The sequence below is a fragment of the Athene noctua genome, chromosome Z, assembly GCF_965140245.1.
Source record: "Athene noctua chromosome Z, bAthNoc1.hap1.1, whole genome shotgun sequence".
NCBI lineage: Eukaryota > Metazoa > Chordata > Aves > Strigiformes > Strigidae > Athene > Athene noctua.
The window spans coordinates 82,868,689-82,886,234 of NC_134077.1; the positions used below are offsets into that span (position 1 = coordinate 82,868,689).

The 17,546-nt window shown below is 52.2% G+C and overlaps 1 protein-coding gene across 1 annotated transcript; it reads left to right on the plus strand.

The window, feature by feature from the left end:
* Window positions 1-213: 213 nt before the first annotated feature.
* On the plus strand, window positions 214-2,645 carry LOC141973683 (acrosin-like). Its single transcript, XM_074932508.1, has 5 exons — window positions 214-284; window positions 591-791; window positions 1,128-1,393; window positions 1,672-1,817; window positions 2,286-2,645. The coding sequence occupies exons 1-5, from the start codon at window positions 214-216 to the stop codon at window positions 2,643-2,645; spliced, it is 1,044 nt and encodes a 347-aa protein (XP_074788609.1).
* Window positions 2,646-17,546: the final 14,901 nt, after the last annotated feature.

Below are 17,546 nucleotides of genomic sequence, written 5' to 3' on the forward strand. Positions count from 1 at the left end.
GGCGCCCGATCCCAGCTTCTGCTTCCCCTCCTGCTTGGAAACCCCCATGTTGTGTCCCCCCACCAAGAGGCACCTGGAACCAGGGACTCTGTGACATCAGCCGCGTTGTCAAGGGCACCGTGGGCAACGTGAGCCCTGCGGGCACTCTGTCAGCTGCTGCACTGGTGGCAGGGAGCCCTCGGCTCTGGCAGCTGGCACATGCGGCTGGCAACCATGCGTTTGCTCCCACTCCTCATCCTGCTGGCCCTGTGCCGGCCTGCGCACGGCGCCTGGGACACCTGTGGGTAAGTGACTCTGGGAGGGAGCTCGGGCAACCCGATGGGTTCCCTGGATGGTGCCCACTTGTCCCCCGTGGCCACACCACGACTTCCCCAGCCCCACGTGGGAGCCTCGGTTCCTTGCAGCACCCGGGCTGCCGGCACAAGTCGTCTGCAGGGCTAAAGCAGAAACGGGGGCGGATGCCTGCCCACCCCACGGGGCTCCCTGGCCTCGCTGTCCGTGCAGAGCCTGGTGGGGAGGGCAGAGGGCTGACCTTCAGCCGGGACAGCAGCGACCCATCGAGCAGGACGCTAACGAGTTTCTGGTTACAGAGGGACCTGCGGGCTCCGGCCCATGGCTTCCGGCTACGGCACCTCGCGCGTGGTGGGTGGCACAGACGCCCAGCCAGGGGCCTGGCCCTGGATCGTCAGCATCCAGGTTCCCTGGGCAGCAGGCACGGGGCATATATGCGGAGGGTCCCTCATCAGTCCACAGTGGGTCCTCACAGCAGCCCACTGCTTCACCAAGGCCAGGTAAGGAGGGCCAGGAACGGGGATATCCCCTGGCACTCGCAGGTGCCCCGTCCGCAGCACCACGCGCTACTGCCGTCCCCTTTCCGTGTGGTACACCCAGTGCCTGGGCACTGCAGAGCCCGGCTGAGAGGCAGCTCAGGAGAGGGCTGGGCTGCTGCCACGGCTTCCTAGTAGCCACCATCTCGACGTGCCTTCAGCCCAAGGCATGCTAGGGCACTTGCAGCCTCCGTAGCGCTGCTTTCCTCTCTCCCGTGTGAAGCAGAGGGCAGGGAACTGCTGGGCTGCTGCAGCGTGTGGCTGGAGTCCCTCTGAGCCCTCTCCCCATCTGCCTTCCAGGCACATCACCATGTGGCGCGTAGTGATCGGGGCCACCCAGCTGACTCAGCTGGGCCCGGAGGCCCAAGTGCGCAATATTAAGCGGCTGCTGGTTCACGAACACTACAGCAGCGTCTCGGAGAGCAACGACATTGCGCTGCTGGAATTGGACCGGCCTGTCCAGTGCAGCGACTCTGTACAGCTTGCCTGTGTGCCCGACGCCTCGCTGCGAGTGTCACAGCTGACAACCTGCTACGTCAGCGGTTGGGGGTCCACGACCGCAAGATGTGAGTTCCCAAAGGCTGCTTGTGTTCTGAGTGCAAGCTGGGCACTCTGGGGAGATGGGTTGGGCTTCCTGACAGCAGAGGCGAGAGCCAGAGTCTGGCTGCGGGGACGTGTGCCCATAGAGAGGGGCCTGGCCCGGGGCCCAAGGCGAGACAGAAGGGAAACGCCCCTACAGTGTCTCTCACAAGGCAAAGCCAAGCCCCGGGGAAGGGATTCACTCAGACAGGGCAGGAGACCTGGCAATGAGCTGCTGGGCGTTAATTCCTTTCTGTGCTCACAGCTGGAGGATCAACTGATGTCCTGCAGGAGGCCAAGGTCCGCCTCATCAATGTCAAGCTCTGCAACAGCAGCCGCTGGTACGGAGGAGCCGTCCACCCCCACAACCTGTGCGCCGGCTATCCGCAGGGCGGCATCGACACCTGCCAGGTAGGAGCCTGCGACAAGGCGGCGCCCGGCGGCGCAGGCAGCCCCGGCACAGCCGCCCAAACACACCCCGGCGCAGGCTTGGCCTGGCAAGCCACCCTCCCACCGCTGAGTCCCCACCGCTGGCGCGGCTCACCTCCCCTTCCCCAGCTGCAGGTCCTTGCCCCGGGCCCCACTTGTCCCGGAGGCCCGGGACTCTGCCCAGAAAGCCCATCGCGCGCTCCTGGCAGCCCGCAGGTCCCGATCCCAATCCCGAAACATCCCTCTTGCACACATCCAGCATCACTGTGCAGAGAGGAGAGAGAGCCCTACCCCACAGGCGTACTACCCTCTCCCTGACAAGGGGCCCCAGCACCTGAGCAGAGCCTCTCTGTGCAGCGGATACAGCCCTGGCAGGTGCCGTGAGAGAGAAGGGGCCAGGCCTAGTGCTGCCAGCGGTCACCTTAATCCTCCCTCTCTCCTCCGCTGCAGGGTGACAGCGGTGGGCCTCTTGTGTGCAAAGATAACAACGCTGACTACTTCTGGCTTGTTGGAGTGACCAGCTGGGGGAGAGGCTGTGCAAGAGCAAAACAGCCTGGAGTCTACACCTCCACTCAGCACTTTTACGATTGGATCTTGGTACAGATGGGACTGCGCCCAGCAGCAACGGCTGCTCCAACGCCACGGCCAGTCGTCACCTCGACCCCCTTTCAGAGGCCAAGGCCAAAACCGACGCAAGCGGGCAGCTTTACGCCCTGTCCTTTTGCACGCCAGAAGCTGCTGGAATTCTTTAATCTGCTGCAGGAGCTCCTGCAGGTCCTAAGGGGGCAAAAGGCTCCAGCAGCAGCATGAGCAGGACCCAGTTACCCAGTTCAAGCTGCAGCGCACCACCGCCATCTCCTGCTGGGGCACTGCCTGCTGAGCCAAAGGCAGCCTCAGTGCCAAAGGCCTGCTCGCTCCTGCCCACGCCCACAAACGCTGGAGCTGAGCCTTCAGGTTCTTGAAATAAAGTTGCCGGCTTTCACAGTTAACCATGCCTCAGTCCAATTCAGTCTCCTGTGCAAGGCAAGGATTCCATGCCTGCCACCTGCAAAAAGGAGGCTGCAGGCAGACAAGTCGGGCACAAAGGGAAAGAGTCAGAAGGGCTGGTCAGAGGGGAGGGGGAGGGTGCGGTGGGAGAAGGGGGCGAGAGGTCTTGGGGACAGGAGTTGGAAGCGCAAAGTGTCTTATGCCAGCTACTGCTGGGATCCCTCTGTGTGTGTGTGTGTGTGTGTTTATGTGTGTGTCTGTGTTTGTGTGTGTGTGAGCGCAACTTGAAACTGGACTCTGTTGTGACACAGGAGACACGGATGTGGAAAGACCCAAAGAAGTCTTGCACCGATCACAGAATCGTCTAGGTTGGAAAAGACCTTGAAGATCATCCAGTCCAACCTTTAACCTCAACTGACCGTTCCCAACTCCACCAGATCCCTCAGCGCTATGTCGACCCGACTCTTAAGCCCCTCCAGGGATGGGGACTCCACCGCCTCCCTGGTCAGCCCGTGCCAACGCCCAGCAACCCCTTCTGGAAAGAAACGCTTCCTGACATCTAGTCTAAACGTTCCCTGGTGCAACGTGAGGCCATTCCCTCTTGTCCTATCGCTTGTTACTTGGTTAAAGAGACTCATCCCCCCTCTCTGCACCCTCCTTTCAGGCAGCTGTAGAGGGCGATGAGGTCTCCCCTCAGCCTCCTCTTCTCCAGACTAAACCCCCCCAGTTCCCTCAGCCGCTCCCCATCAGACCTGTGCTCCAGACCCTGCACCAGCTCCGTTGCCCTTCTCTGGACACGCTCGAGTCATTCAATGGCCTTTTTGGAGTGAGGGGCCCAAAACTGAACCCCAGAATCGAGGTGCGGCCTCACCAGTGCCAAGCCCAGGGGTCAGATCCCTTCCCTGTCCCTGCTGGCCACGCTAGTGCTGACACAAGCCAGGATGCCATTGGCCTTCTTGGCCCCCTGGGCACACTGCTGGCTCCTGTTCAGCCGGCTGTCAATCAACACCCCCAGGTCCCTCTCTGACTGGCAGCTCTCCAGCCACTCCTCCCCAAGCCTGTAGCGCTGCTGGGGGTTGTTGTGGCCAGAATGACTGGGTGAGGAGCTTGACATCCAGGCACAGATATTACACGGACTTAATTTCCATGCTGTTATTTGAGGCATCTCGGCACATGCTGTGCTTGTGAATCTAGGGAGTGAAGGGGAGTTTATGTTTCTCTAGTACAAATCTAACCCTGATCATCTGGAAAGGCAGAAAAGGACTGGCCTGTGCTCATGTTTATGTAAGTGGTTTGACAAGTACATGGGCTCTGGTAAAGGCATCGCTCTAAGTCCATCTGTTTTGCCATTCACATTAATTGTGTAAGTCTGTGTGTGTGTCTGTGTACTTGGCTCTTCCGAATGCAGCATCAGTGTCTTGAACCAGAAGCCTTCTCGGGACGCTTAAGGTCTCGCCCTTCAGAACAACAACAATCCAGGCACAGGGAGAGGCCAGGTGACAGTTTAGGTGCCGACCCTGGCACCGCAGGGGCTCAGTGCAGGGAAAGAGCTGAGACAACGTTTGGACTTAATCCCCTGCCACCCAACAACCAGAGTGTACCTCTGGGCTCATTCTCCAAGGCAGCAGGAGTTTTGCCTCAGGAGCACGGTGGACTGTGATGTCAGTGAGCGATGGACTGTGACATCACGTCCCTCACTGCTCACAGGCGGGTGCCAGCACAGCCCAGCCCAGTCTGGCTCGTGCCTCCTGCCGAGCATGCCTGCGAGGTCTGGAGGGTCGAGCGAGGCTGCTCCCGGTGCTGGGTGGTGCTTTGGGTGGTGCCGTCAGCAGCTCTCGGTGCCTGTCCCAGAGCCTTTCCCTGGGTTTCCCCAGCCCTGCCTGGCTCAGGCAGCCGGGCACCACCGCGCACACTTGTGGCAGAGGAGGTGAGCTGTGAGGGGAAGCGTCCCCCCGGGGCGGCTGTGGGGCGGGTGAAGGGGCTCAGGGAGCCAGAAAGTGTCCTTCGCCGGGGGCCTGAGCATTTCTTCCTCCCGAGGACAGCAAGTGACCAGGGTCTCTCTCACTTTTGCAGCACGTGACGCCCTTTGGCAGCTGCAGCATCAGCGACTGGGAGCAGCTCCTCATCCTCAGCTCTCCCCAACCTGCTGCAGCGTGTGAACATGGAAACGGAGACAGAGCAGATCTGCCCCATCTGCCGCGACGCCCCATGTGATGTTGCTTACACGATGCCATGTCACCACCAGTTCTGCCTGGGCTGCATCATGCGATGGTTAGATCTGAAGGGAGAGTGCCCGCTCTGCAGAGAACCAATAAAGATTGTCCATCTGCCTGTACAGGGAGCGAATTACTGTATAGGGTGTTTCATCGTTCACCCAGAAGAGTTGCCAGACACCAGCAGCCGGGCAGGCACAGCTCCCCGCAGGCCGGCCGAAAACAGCCCCCATGAGCCTGTGGTGCACCCCCCGTCATCTCCACAGTGGACACTGTCCCCAGATGAGCAGGGGACTACAGGGCCAGGGGCACAGTCAGTGGGTGGAATCCTGCCCGAAGTCTGGGCAGAGCTTTTCCAAGCAGAAGGTCATCTCCTCAGTCCCTTGCTGCTCTGGCGGCGTCAGGAACCGCGGTCAATATGTGGGTCTAACTGGTGGCAGGCATATTGTGCAGAGGTCAGCATCCTGCACACCCTGTGCGTCAGCGGCCCAGCTGCAGAGGCCTTGGTGCAGGTGCTGCAGCCTGACCTTTTGGAAGATGCAGAACCTCTGGTCTATGGCATCATCAATACGATTGAGGACCAGTGCAGCCAGCAGGCCTGGAGGCTGCTGATTCCTGATGCTGTGCAGGAGGACAACAACAGCTCTGCGCCTGGCTCCAGCCCCACCAGATCCAGCTCTACCAGCCCCACCAGCTCCCGGTGGGGGACTCCCACCCCCCACCCACTCTCCTCCACCAGCCCTGAAAGCCCCGACGGGGAGGAGGAAGCCAGCACCTGGGAGGCCGCCCTCTGCGGGGATCCCGGCCGCCCCCCCTCAGCTCCTGTCCCGGCAGAGCAGGAGCAGCCCCGGGAGGAGCCGGGGCAGGCGGCGGGGGCAGGTCCCTCTGCCCAGGGCTGCAGCCGCAGCCCCTCCACTCACAGCTGCGGCAGGGACGGCTCCGCTGGGGGGTCCCGGCACCCCCCGAAGAGGAGGGCCCCCGGCCCCCAGGACTCTCCCCAGCCCTGCAAGAGGCCGCCCCACCGGCAGCACTAGCACGGCTGCAGCAACTCTTTATTCAGTCAATCAATCAATAAATTGCTCTTTCTCTGACACCATCTCTGGGTGCTGCTTTCTCCCCCTTCTCCCAGTGCCCTTCCCTCTCCCCCGTGCCCCACCGGGGTGGCCCCCGCCTGCTGGGGGGCACGGCCATGGGCCCCCGGAGCCCCAGGCCCGTGTCTGCGGTGCCTCCTCCCGCAGAAAATCCTGCTGCAGCCGCCCACCCGCCACACAGCAGATGCCGAGGGCAGAGCGGGCAGGAGGGGAAGCTGCTTTTGCCCCAGGTCCGATGGGAACCCGACTGGGCAATCCAAGGGCCGGGCCAGCTGTAACCTTGCCCCCTCCAGCACTTGTCTCTGCACCCCACGGAGGGTGACACAGCAGGAACCTCTCCAAGGTGGGGAGATGTTTGTCCTGCGGGAGGTGTCTGTGCCTGTGCCGGGGCGTTCGCGTATGCCTGCGCAGGGCTCGGTTTCGGCCGTCTCTGGAGGCAGCGAAGAAGCCTGCTGTGGAAGGCAGTGACCTGCCAAGGAACAGGCTGGATAACCACCGAGCTCCCCCGTTTCTCATGCTGCTCGTGCCCAACAGCTGCTGACAGCAGCAGTGCTGCAGCGCTCGCATCTGGCCTGCTAGCTGCTGGAGGAGCGAGTGTCACAGCCCTTTTCCCCGCACACATGGCCTGTGGATTTGTGACGCTGTCATCGGGCAGAACTTCCACAGGAGGGTGCAGCGAGCTGACCTTTCTGCTGCTGGTTTCAGTGGCTGGCGTGTTCCATGGCAGGAGGAATCAGGGCAGTGGGCTCCTCGGTAGATGCCCGGTTGTTTCTCTCCCAGAAGACAGCGTTGGGAACATGCTCAGGACCTCAGACTCCTGCCTCCTCTGGCCGTGCCTTGGCATTCAGAGGAGCCCAGCTACTTCCACAGGAAGCGTGAGCATGGACAGAGACACACGTATGCAAAATGGGGCTGTTAACAGATCTCCTCCCAGTGTTGTCTGAAAAGCAGATTCATCACCCAGTGTGCAATAGGTCAATAATCATACACTCGGGAGGAACATTCCTCGCTTATTTTAGGGTTGAGCAAGCCTTGATGCTCGGTGGTTTCTCACATATCAAGCACGCCAACAGGACTTTTCACACTATATTTATCCACAAAACTTGCAGAGTTAGTGATTTTTACATGTACATCCTCTGTGCGATGATTGCTTAGTAATTTCCATACAATTATAATACTGCTGACACAACACTTCTCCTACTACGGATGCGCAGGGCAAGGGTCTTCACCTAGGCAACAGTCTTCTTGACCTGTAGGCCTGATTTTTATTATTATGAGGGTAGTTCAGCGAAGGATACATGGACCTTGAGTTTGCTTGCCAAATCAGCAGTGCACCCTCTTCAAGGTCTAATGGCTCTGGGATGTCATTGCTCAAAAGCAGCTTTCGACTTGTTCTTCTGATTAGGGATGGCTTCATCTTGAAGACAGACAAAGAACATCTTTCTTGACCTAAGCATCATATTGGTGCATTGTTCTAAAAGCTGTTCAACAATCAGACAGAAGGACAAAAGAAGATTGTTAAGTTCATGACTTAACAAAGTGATTCAGGGGAGAAAAAAAATAAAGCACACAGCCAAACAAAACCCAAATTCCTAACTGGCAACAGTGAAAAGGAAAAGGTGGTCCAGTATTTCAGAGGGTATTCCCTGGCTTCTAGGTTCAATGTGAAAACCCCCACACCCTAGTTACTAGATGTAGCCCCGAACCTTTCTCTATTTTTTAAACACTACTTTTTAAATTAAAACAACTCCCGCAGAACCTTACAAGATTCTGCTTTCACCTAGCTACTGAAATGTACTAAAAATCCTTCTCTTTTAGCAAACAGCACTTATCAAATTGCGGATGCAAAGACAATATGAATAATTTCTAACAGTTTCTCAAAAATAAAACATCAAAGACTGTCTATATGTTTCCCCTGTTGCATGTAATACCAAAAGACCAACGAGAAAGAATACATTTACTTGAAGTATATTCCACTTGCGGAACGATCTTTTCTTCAATTTAGAACTGATAAATATTCACCATCAGGAAAAACACTAAAACTGCAGTTTCAAAGTGGTGAAAATTGCTATTCAAAGTTATAGCACAAGGTAGGAAAGAAAAAAAGTATGGATGGCAAGAATATTTAGAAATGAAAGTTATAGGCTTTTGAAATGAATTATGTTCCTTAGGCATGATTTTTAAAGGAGAAAGGAGACATTTTTGGGAAAAAAATCTCAGTCTGAGATCAGATACCACAGTTACCATGTTTCTTTCCAATCGTTAATTTTTAAACCCATTTTTGGTTCAAAAACTGAACTGTAAAATCCATTATTTGCCCTATGGTGTCTGGAACAGACTCCAGCAGTACCGTAGAAAACTGGGAAACAATCATGCTGCCAGACACAAGGTAAGTGTATTTCTTCTTATGTTTCAGTATCCTTAAAGCACACCTAAGTGTGCCTTCTCATTCTTTGCCAGAGAGTACTATGTAAATGTCTGTGCAGCCATAACAAGATGAGAGTTCTGATTAAGCTCCCAGGACCTCAAAGCAGCATGTATAAATGGGCCTCGCTATCCTCTTACAGAGCAAATCCAGAGCCACTCCTTGTTGGCCAGCTCAGCGTCACAGGGGCTCTTCAAGACTGTACAGGTGACTACAAAAAATCCCAGGCGTCCTCAGTCTTGGAGGGGATCTTCAGCAGCCCATAGGGGGCCTGTGGCATTAGAGAATGTACCTTCGCAGACCTGTTGGAGTCCGCTGTGCGACATTCTCAGTTGATGTCTGGGAAGTTAGAATCACCCATGAGGACAAGGGCCGTTGATCTAGAGACAGGGCAGCGCTGATCGCATTCTTCTTTAAATGCCTTTCAACAGCACCCAGTCTGATCTCCGCCTTTTCTCTCCCCTTTCTTGAAGCGGAATGCCAGAATAGCTGAATGTGGTGGGTTTTGGCCGGTGCTCCCTGCTATGCCATTGAACCCAAGTGTACACTTGTTAGAGACAAGACCCTGTAACTGTGATAAAGCCTCTTGCATTTACATGCAAGTAATGCACCACTCCAGACCAAATCCCGTATGGCCTCTTCTCCTGGGGGCTCTCGGACCAGCTGGCTTAGGCAGCCCTCACTTACTGCGCCCAGAGATGTTCTCTCTGCACTTCCTTCTTCAGAAGTCCTTGACCCAGTGGTAGGAATCCCCCTATTACTACCTGTCCACAGTTTGCAGCTTGGCGAATCCTCCTTCCCAGTTCTCGATCACTCTCTCTCTCCTTCCTGATCAAGGAGGTCAATAGTGCAACCTGACACAGACTTTGTTACTGTCGGCTCGTCATTTCCACCCACATGTCCTCTGATGCTTGTCTTTTCGGTAATGCTTTGATGTTGTTGCTGCTTTCAGAGTCCTTCACGCCTTTCTGCCCCCTGAACACCTTATCACATCCTTGCTACGGGACTGGCAAACAGGCACAATGAATCCCATCGATCCTCCACATCCCAGCTCTCTGAGGTGCCCACTGTATCAAGGTGTTCCTTGCAGGCAACCATTTCAGCCCCCAAACTTCTTCCTCAGGCTTCATGCATAGGCGTGCCAGCGCCTGTAATTTTGCCCCTCTTTTCCTTATGCATTGCAGTTGTTCTTCTTATTTCCCTCCTGGTATTTCCTGAGGTGCACTGAACCCCAGCTGTACCCGCTTTTTCGATCATGGCAGTCTGAGCTGGGTGCTCTTGTGTGCCTGCTGGCTTTCCCCCACCTTTACTTTAAATATTCCTCCAGGAGCCTTTGAATTCTCAGGGCCAGAAGCCTCCGCTCCTCATGATTAAAGTGAAGCCCTCCCTTCTTGCTCAGGCTCCTCTTGTCCCGAAAGGCTTCCTAGTGCTTCACGGATCTGAGTCCTTCCTCTCTGCATCGCGTTCGGGCACTAAGACTCTGGATTGCTGTGTACGCCCAGCTTCACATGTGGAATTGAGAGTGTTTCGAGGAATGCAAGGTTTGATCCTCAGCCACCTGCCTGACAGCCAGAACTTGGCCTCTTCCATTTACCTGTACTAATGGTCTGAAGATGGACCAAAAGAACAAGTTCTGACCCTGGCGCCTCACATCTAGACCCTGCATGATGCACAGTTCAAACCAAAACTCCAGCAAACCACATGCCAGTTTATGCATGTTTTAGGCTCTCCATGAAAACGCTGAGGCTGATGAACCTTGCGTTGTGATACACGGTGAAATACATTTACGTCTGATCTATGTGCTTCAGTAAGCTAGCATGCCATAAATGTGTGACATGTTTTCATCTGCAGCTCGCACTTTAAAACTGGCTCATGAAAGCAGCAGACTAAGTTTCAGTGAACTGTCAGTCTACTGAAAATTAAGAAAAAAAAAAAAAAAATCCATTCCTTGTGTTTTTCTAGTCCCTAGCTCTTCTTTTAACCAGTTTCTGCCCTACAGCGATGCATTTCAGATTTCTTTCTAACCATTTTTGTACTACAGAGGGAGAATTCTTCAAAATTACCCTAATTCTAGATAAGCTTCCAGCAGAACAGCTTCTGCTTTTTGTTGTTCTTCTCTTCAGACTAACATTTATAGGGTAATACAACAGCGGAAAAACAATATGGATTCTTCATGACCGTAAAGTAGGGATAATGGCAAGCACTTAGTAGATACCAAGTGAAAAAATGGACCATTTGCATTTCCAGTCCCTCGTTTTACAGGTCTCTGTGCACCACGGTTACCCATACAGGAGTTAGGAAAAGCAGCGTATTAATACCTTCGCCCGAATCCAAGCAGGGGGATGTACTCGGCTCGGCAGTTTCTTCTTTTCTGAGGTCTTTCTCCTCCGTGCTCACACTCACAGTGTCCTGCATTTTGCCTTCACCCTTCTCCTTACGCTCTTCTACCTTCTCGGGCGCTTGGTGCAGCTTCTTGCCTGTGGACTTAGGAGGCTTCACCCGCACCCCGGCAGGCTCTGGGATCCCCAAAGAAGCTGGCATGTGTGAACAAATTATATTAAGCAACTTGAGACCTCCTCAAACATCTGCCTCTAAGTCATGTTAGGGCCGGATCCTGTCAGAAGCGGGTGGGAGTTGGAGAGGCTACATGTCGGACTTTTTGTTATTAATACTAGCAGTGGAGAATTTTGGTTACAAGTCATCCCTCCCAGAACATGTTTCTGAAGATGTGAAGAAGAAAAAATGATTCAGAAGACAGCACCCTGCCAAAAGGAAGAATATTTTAGGAAGATCGTTCCGACTCTATCCAGATTATGTGCCAATTTAAGTTGCTAAGAGAAAACGAGAACCAGTTGTTTAAAGTTCAAATCCTGTCTGGCCTTCACTAGGCTAGGTGTCAAGCACCCTAATCTCTGCGTCTCAATCCATCACCTTGATGCAACTTCCCCATGAGAGATCTTCACAGCCCCACCCAAGCAGTTGGACTTGGGAAGAGAAACATCAGGGCCGGAGCTCTCTCCTGGCAACCTGTGTGTGTGGTCAAGTGTTTGAGCACAAGCAGAGTATGAGATACCCCTAAGCTGTGTGGCTTCAAGTCTCTCAGGCTGAGTAGGTGTCATAAAATCAAACCAAATTAAAAAAAAAAATCAAAATTCATCAAATCAAATCAAGTTCAAACCAAAACCTTTTCTCAAACTTTTCTGACTTTTATCTTCAAGGCAGCCCCACAGGCTGAGTTCAGGGTGTGGATTCCAAAAATCTGATAGTGCCTCAACTCGCACTTGCAATTTGGCCGTCATGGCTTTACCACAGTGCAAATTTACAGCAGTCCCACCTCGACTGTGTTGAGACAGAAATCCCAAATTCAGGAGTACATGGGACAGGCTGGAAACAAGTATTTATTTTTGAAAATCCAAGAAAATCCAAATCTTTCAACACTTTTTCTCCTAGATGTTGTAAGTAGTTTCCATATCTGAACTGCATAAAAGCAGTCCAAAATTTACGTGTAGGAAATGAAACCCTTTTAAAGGTTAGCTGCTGATTGGGAAAACTTGAGCAACCTATAACCAAAACCTAACGCAAGCAGCATGGCTTCCTGACATTTCCAGTATCCTCTAATTCATTCTGCATAATTTATAAGCTCTCAATTTATTTTTCAAAGATCTGAAAGCTCAATGTTTCATTGATACATTCCCCATGAAACATGCCTCCACATATCTCGAGCTTTTTGATGGGGACCTCTAAAAGGTTAGTCAAACTATAGGCACTGGAGGGAAGACCATGCTTCTAACAATCCCTACTCCTGCTTTCTGGGGAAAGCCTCGCCTGCCCTTTCTTTTTGGCCGTCAGCCCAAATGCACGCTCTGTCCTCCCATGGACCTCCTGGATGGACCTTCAGGGAGGGAGCGGACATACCATGGCCCTTCATAAATTACAAGGAGCAGCTTTTTTACCAACAGCTTTTAAGGTAACTTTGGGCACCCACAATGCAGTCACACTCAAAAAGATCATCAGCTATCTTCTGGCAACACTCATGATGACAAGAAGCGTGCCCAGCCAGTCAGAGAAGCAGAGTATACGAGAGATACTGAGGAAACAACTCCCACCCATCAGACAAGGTCAGAATCAAACGGGAAATCATGAAGGACTGCAGCCATTGTCAGTCACCTACCAGGCAAAGAGATGAATGCACTCATGAACGCCACACGCTCCGGCCGGCCCAGCCCCGGGGACTGTCCCCAGCTTTTCCCAGGGGACAAAGGAAGCCCTCCCCACCACCCTGGCTGCGCACAAAAGCCTCGCACACCTCCGCCCACCCCACCCCAAGCACCTGCAAGATGCATCTCCCACTCTCCCGGCCAGCACCAGAGGCGCTGACGCTGCAGACCGCCACACCGGCAGGACAAAAAGCAGCTGCCCCGTGGCCCTGCACCCATGGCCACCACTCGGCCAATGGCCAGCATGCGGCCCACGGCCACCTGGGGCGCCAGGAGCCTCTCGAAGGAGGACCATCACCAAATCCAGGGCAAGCCAGGAAGGGGGAAAAAGCCAAAGCGGAAATGGCTGAGACAAACCCAGCTCTCGGAGCCTCTTCCCACGTCTCTTCCCCTCCTTTCCCTATTATTCCGGTCTCTGAGGTCACTCCCATTTGTCAATAGCTTTCTGGTACTGAGGTGCCTGAACCTGGAAGTGTTGATACAAATACAGCCTCACGAGTGCTGGAGAGGTGTGTGGACACTTCCTTCTATCCTGCCAGCTATGCACTTCACAGCTTCGCCCACGATGTCGTTAGTGTTGCTTCCTGAAGAGCGAGACAGGAAAACATCTGACTGTGGTCGAGCTCAAGGGTTCTCACCCCACGCTTGAGAAAATCCTGTGATCGAACTTAGGGGATAATTTCAGTCACTTTTCTACTTGAGACATGTCCTAGTGCTTCACCCAAGAAGGCCGTACAAAATGGACGGCATCTTCCGTTCCAGAACCACAGCTTCTTGACTGCTCCAAAAAGCACAGCTGTAGCTGTCTTGTCATGGCCAAGTGACTCACTATCAGACAGTGTGAAAAGACAGTAGCAAGGAGGAGGCAACTGTATACTTTTCAGAATAGTTAATGCACGTGGGAAAGAAAACTTCATTCCATCTGTGCCCCATCTGTCTCACTCTATGGAGCATCTTGAGGTTTTGGCCATCTCGGGCTCTGTCTGCCTGCAGGCTGTGGGCAGGCAAGCTGTTAAAATCCCAGGCAACAAGAGGAAGAAAGTGGTTGACTGAAGAAACTCCTTCGGTGTTTTGTGCTCCCTAAACCAATTTTTTTTCCTCAGGTCATGTCTGAGCTGTGGCCTGTCCTTCCACACTCAATCCTCCTAAAAAAAAAAAAAAAAAATAGTATGCCGGTCTCATACAGCAAGCATCTTCTACAATTTATGTTTATTTCCACGTGCCAAGAGAAGACAGAATGAATGACAGGCTCACTCACTGTCAGCTTTTCATGTGGTATTTCACAGTTAACATACACATCAAGCTTCTGTACACATAGCTGCTTGACATAAATGCCCAGAGGTTTATTTTTCAGCCTGCCTAATCCTCTTTCCGATCTTTTGGATTAGTGATATGCAGCACAGAATTCAGTACTTAAGGTTTTAAGTTGTCAAGAAACTGTGTTACTAAGTTGACGTCTGCCGAGAAAGGCAGCCCAGGTAACATTCTGAATGACTACTCTTAGAATCATGTATATAAACTAATAGCAACAGCAGCAACAACAGGAAAGCATGCAAGCTTGGAGGGGAAAAGTGAGCCTCGAATAAAGGATACTGCCAAGATTTAGCAATGACCTTGAAGATTCAATGCTGTAGGAGAACTGCATGACCAGAGCATGTAACGCCCTGCAACACCCTGTCCTTCTGCCAGACACTAAAGGAAGGAAAAGTCATCTCAGAAGACCCTGCTAATGGCTCTCCAGCCTTTTACACAGTCAATGCAATACAAAAATGTAGAAAATAGGGGAGCCTCTGCATAATTACTCATTCATAGGCATTCTGAGTTTGCTGCTCTGCGGCTAACCCTGGCGTCAATCTCAGAATGCTTTCTGGAGTATATATCTATAAGGATGCATACCTGTTTGCAATATCCCCAGTATAAATAGCTGGGCTATTCGTGACTCAGCTCAAGTCAAAACTTGACCCAACTGATCAGGAGCCTTCGGTGCTCACCATGTCTGCAGATCATCCTCTGACGTGGCTGTAACAGAAGACTGCCTCTCCTCCCAGATGGAGCAAGAAATCACCAGGGAAACAAAAGCCACAGGAGGAGTGCTCAAACACTTACACAGCAGCCAGAGCGCATCTGCTTGGGCAAGTTCCCTACCTCAGGGCAGGTACAGACACATCCATGGGCAGAACCCCCTGGTCAGGCAAGCTCCCTCCTGCAAGCCGCTCCTGGCATCAGGATGCTGTGGAGGGATTTGAGCCATTCACACCCCCCAGTGCCTCTGCTTCAACCAGCTGCCCTAAACTGAAGCAGACCCATTCTATGGGGAGTCACCCATACTCTCTTTTCTGCACTCATTTATAACCGTGCGGTCTACAGCTTTCAGTTCCTGTTGAAAAAGGAAAAGGAGATTCTGATTCTCAAGTCTCTTGACAGAATACGGTTTCCAGGTTTAAAAAGGGCTCGAGTGTATATAGCAGGATTTGGGGTTAGAAATCTTAACTCTGCATTCCTGACACACTCTGGTGAGCTGCCACAGCAGTGAGAAATGGGGCACCTTGTAACACAGCTGGCTAACGCCCTGCTGCTCTCCATCCGTGAAGCCCATTGCCACAGTGCAGGATAAGCACAGGCTCACCTCCCTGTTTCTGAAAGGACTTCCAAAGCCACCTGGGTCCAGAAACCAGGAACTTCTCTCTGCCACATCCCCCTCCTGTGATCTGAGAGCTGTTTGTAGGCACACTCACTGGTGTGGGCACCACATACCTGGAGACCGAGTCTGACTCTGGTCCTGAGCCGAGCAAAGGGGCCGCTACGTGGAGATAAAAGAAAGAAAAGGCCACAGCTTGGGTGCAAAGTCGAGGAAAGAGGGGAGAGGTGCTCGTTCGGGAACTCCAGAGGATAAGGGACATCTTCTTTTGTTGAAATTATGCATTGCATCTAATGGCAGATGCTGTTATTTATCTACAAGGTTCTAGCGAGGTGATATTAAGAAATCCCCATCAAGAGGTTTCCACCATGCAAAGAAAATGAGGGATTTTACCACAAAAATAAGAATCATACACTTGGTTCCTTTCTTCTAGGACACCTCTCTAGCAGAGGCTGGCAGCACCCTGTGTGCTGTGCTCACCCAGCAGCACTAACCTGTCCTTTCCTGGCAAACTCTGTTCATACCCCGGCTGCAAACAGTCCTGCGGGCAACAACAAGAGCAATGCATTTCAGCATCATTTGCTGCTCGGTGAAACAAAAGAAGCTGCTGAAGGAAAACAAACAAACTCACATGCATGTTTCTTCCACATTGCTACTGACTGTTTCCACATGGCAAGTCTAAGCAGCTCTGATTTGGCTGCCAGGAGATGTATTTGGACAGCCAAAAAAGTTACTCCAACCTTTTGGATGCTGCCCCCACAGTTTGAGTGCAAGAACATTTTATCCATCTAAACATTACTGGCATACGCAAAGGAGGTTGGTGTTGCTTCAGTCAGTATTTGTCCTTCTCCAGACCATCCCAAGATGGGGGTTTCTGTTGGTTTGCAGTACAGTACTTGCTACATTTGGAGGGCAGATGTGTCAAGCTAAGCACTTCAGACCCTTGCCCAAACCAGAACCGAGCAAGGTCGGGAGACTGGTGGACATCGCAGGAGTACAACATAATCCTACTGGTGGTCCTGCCAGAATGACTGATTACTAATACTTTCAAAAACCCCACAAACAACTGTTTATTTCAAGCCCTGAGAGATGGTAACTCACTGCTTCTGTTATTTCTGTGGCAACAAGATTTGGGGGAAGCATTTTCGATGAACAGGACAACTTTTGAGTCAGCAATACGCTGCAGGCAAAAAAGTATATGTGAGCATTTAGAGGAATCACTTGGGGGCTTTTTGTTTTAAAGTGCCAAGCTTAACATCCAGCAGGACGTTTCCTGCTCTGCTCTAACAAGAAATGGGGAAGATGACTCCAGACTGCTGCATCACAACAGCTGACTCAACTCTGCTGCACACGGAGCCTGACTGCTGTCACTCACATTGATCAGACTTCCAAAAGTGCAGGAGCCAGAAACTCGAGTAAATAAAACGACCATTCCACCCCAGGACCCACATTTAAATATACACATGCCCAGAATGCTCCTACACAATACACAGTGAAGACTGTCATCCACATACGGGAACGGTTTAGATGGACTACTGATGGCACCCTTCTATTATAACATTTTTCCAAATTAATGTCATAATACAGCTGTGGACATACAGGTGTAATCTACAACAAGATAGAAGCTATTGCTTCTCCTTCCCTCTTTATTTCTGTTGAAAACAAAAGGAAACTGCTTTTAACGTGGACTTAGCCTTTCGGAACACAAACACTTGCCAACTCCTCTGGACGGTGTTTTCCACTTCCTTTGGAGCTCAGCTGTCTAGAATTGGAAGTTATGCTTTCTTTGTTAAAAGAGCACTTTGTAAATAATTGATAAAACCAATAATGTCTGAATTGTTTTCCCTTGGCTCCTTACAGCCAAGAGAATCATACACAAATAATACATCTGTAGGCTTAAGTACAAGTCTCCGGTCAGAACATGGCAAATCCTCACGCTCCCCACCCCCCCACCCCCACCCCCACCCCCAATCCATATGTGTGCTCACAAATATGAAAGGAAACATTTTTGGACAACCCTACACAGCTCAAGCGATGCGTACTACGTTACTATGCCACAAAATTCACTTGTTTGGTACACAAATGCTCCCGAGCTTGCCGGGTAGACTCAATGTTCTCGGAGCAGATTACCTTGCTTTAC

What these genes read in the sequence shown, in the direction of transcription:
- LOC141973683 (XM_074932508.1), top strand. Translation starts at nt 214, where the DNA reads ATGCGTTTGCTCCCACTCCTCATCCTGCTGGCCCTGTGCCGGCCTGCG. An exon ending in GGGGTCCACGACCGCAAGAT is followed by an intron (nt 1,394 to 1,671) that starts GTGAGTTCCCAA and finishes CTGTGCTCACAG; the next exon opens with CTGGAGGATCAACTGATGTC. An exon ending in GCGGCATCGACACCTGCCAG is followed by an intron (nt 1,818 to 2,285) that starts GTAGGAGCCTGC and finishes CCTCCGCTGCAG; the next exon opens with GGTGACAGCGGTGGGCCTCT.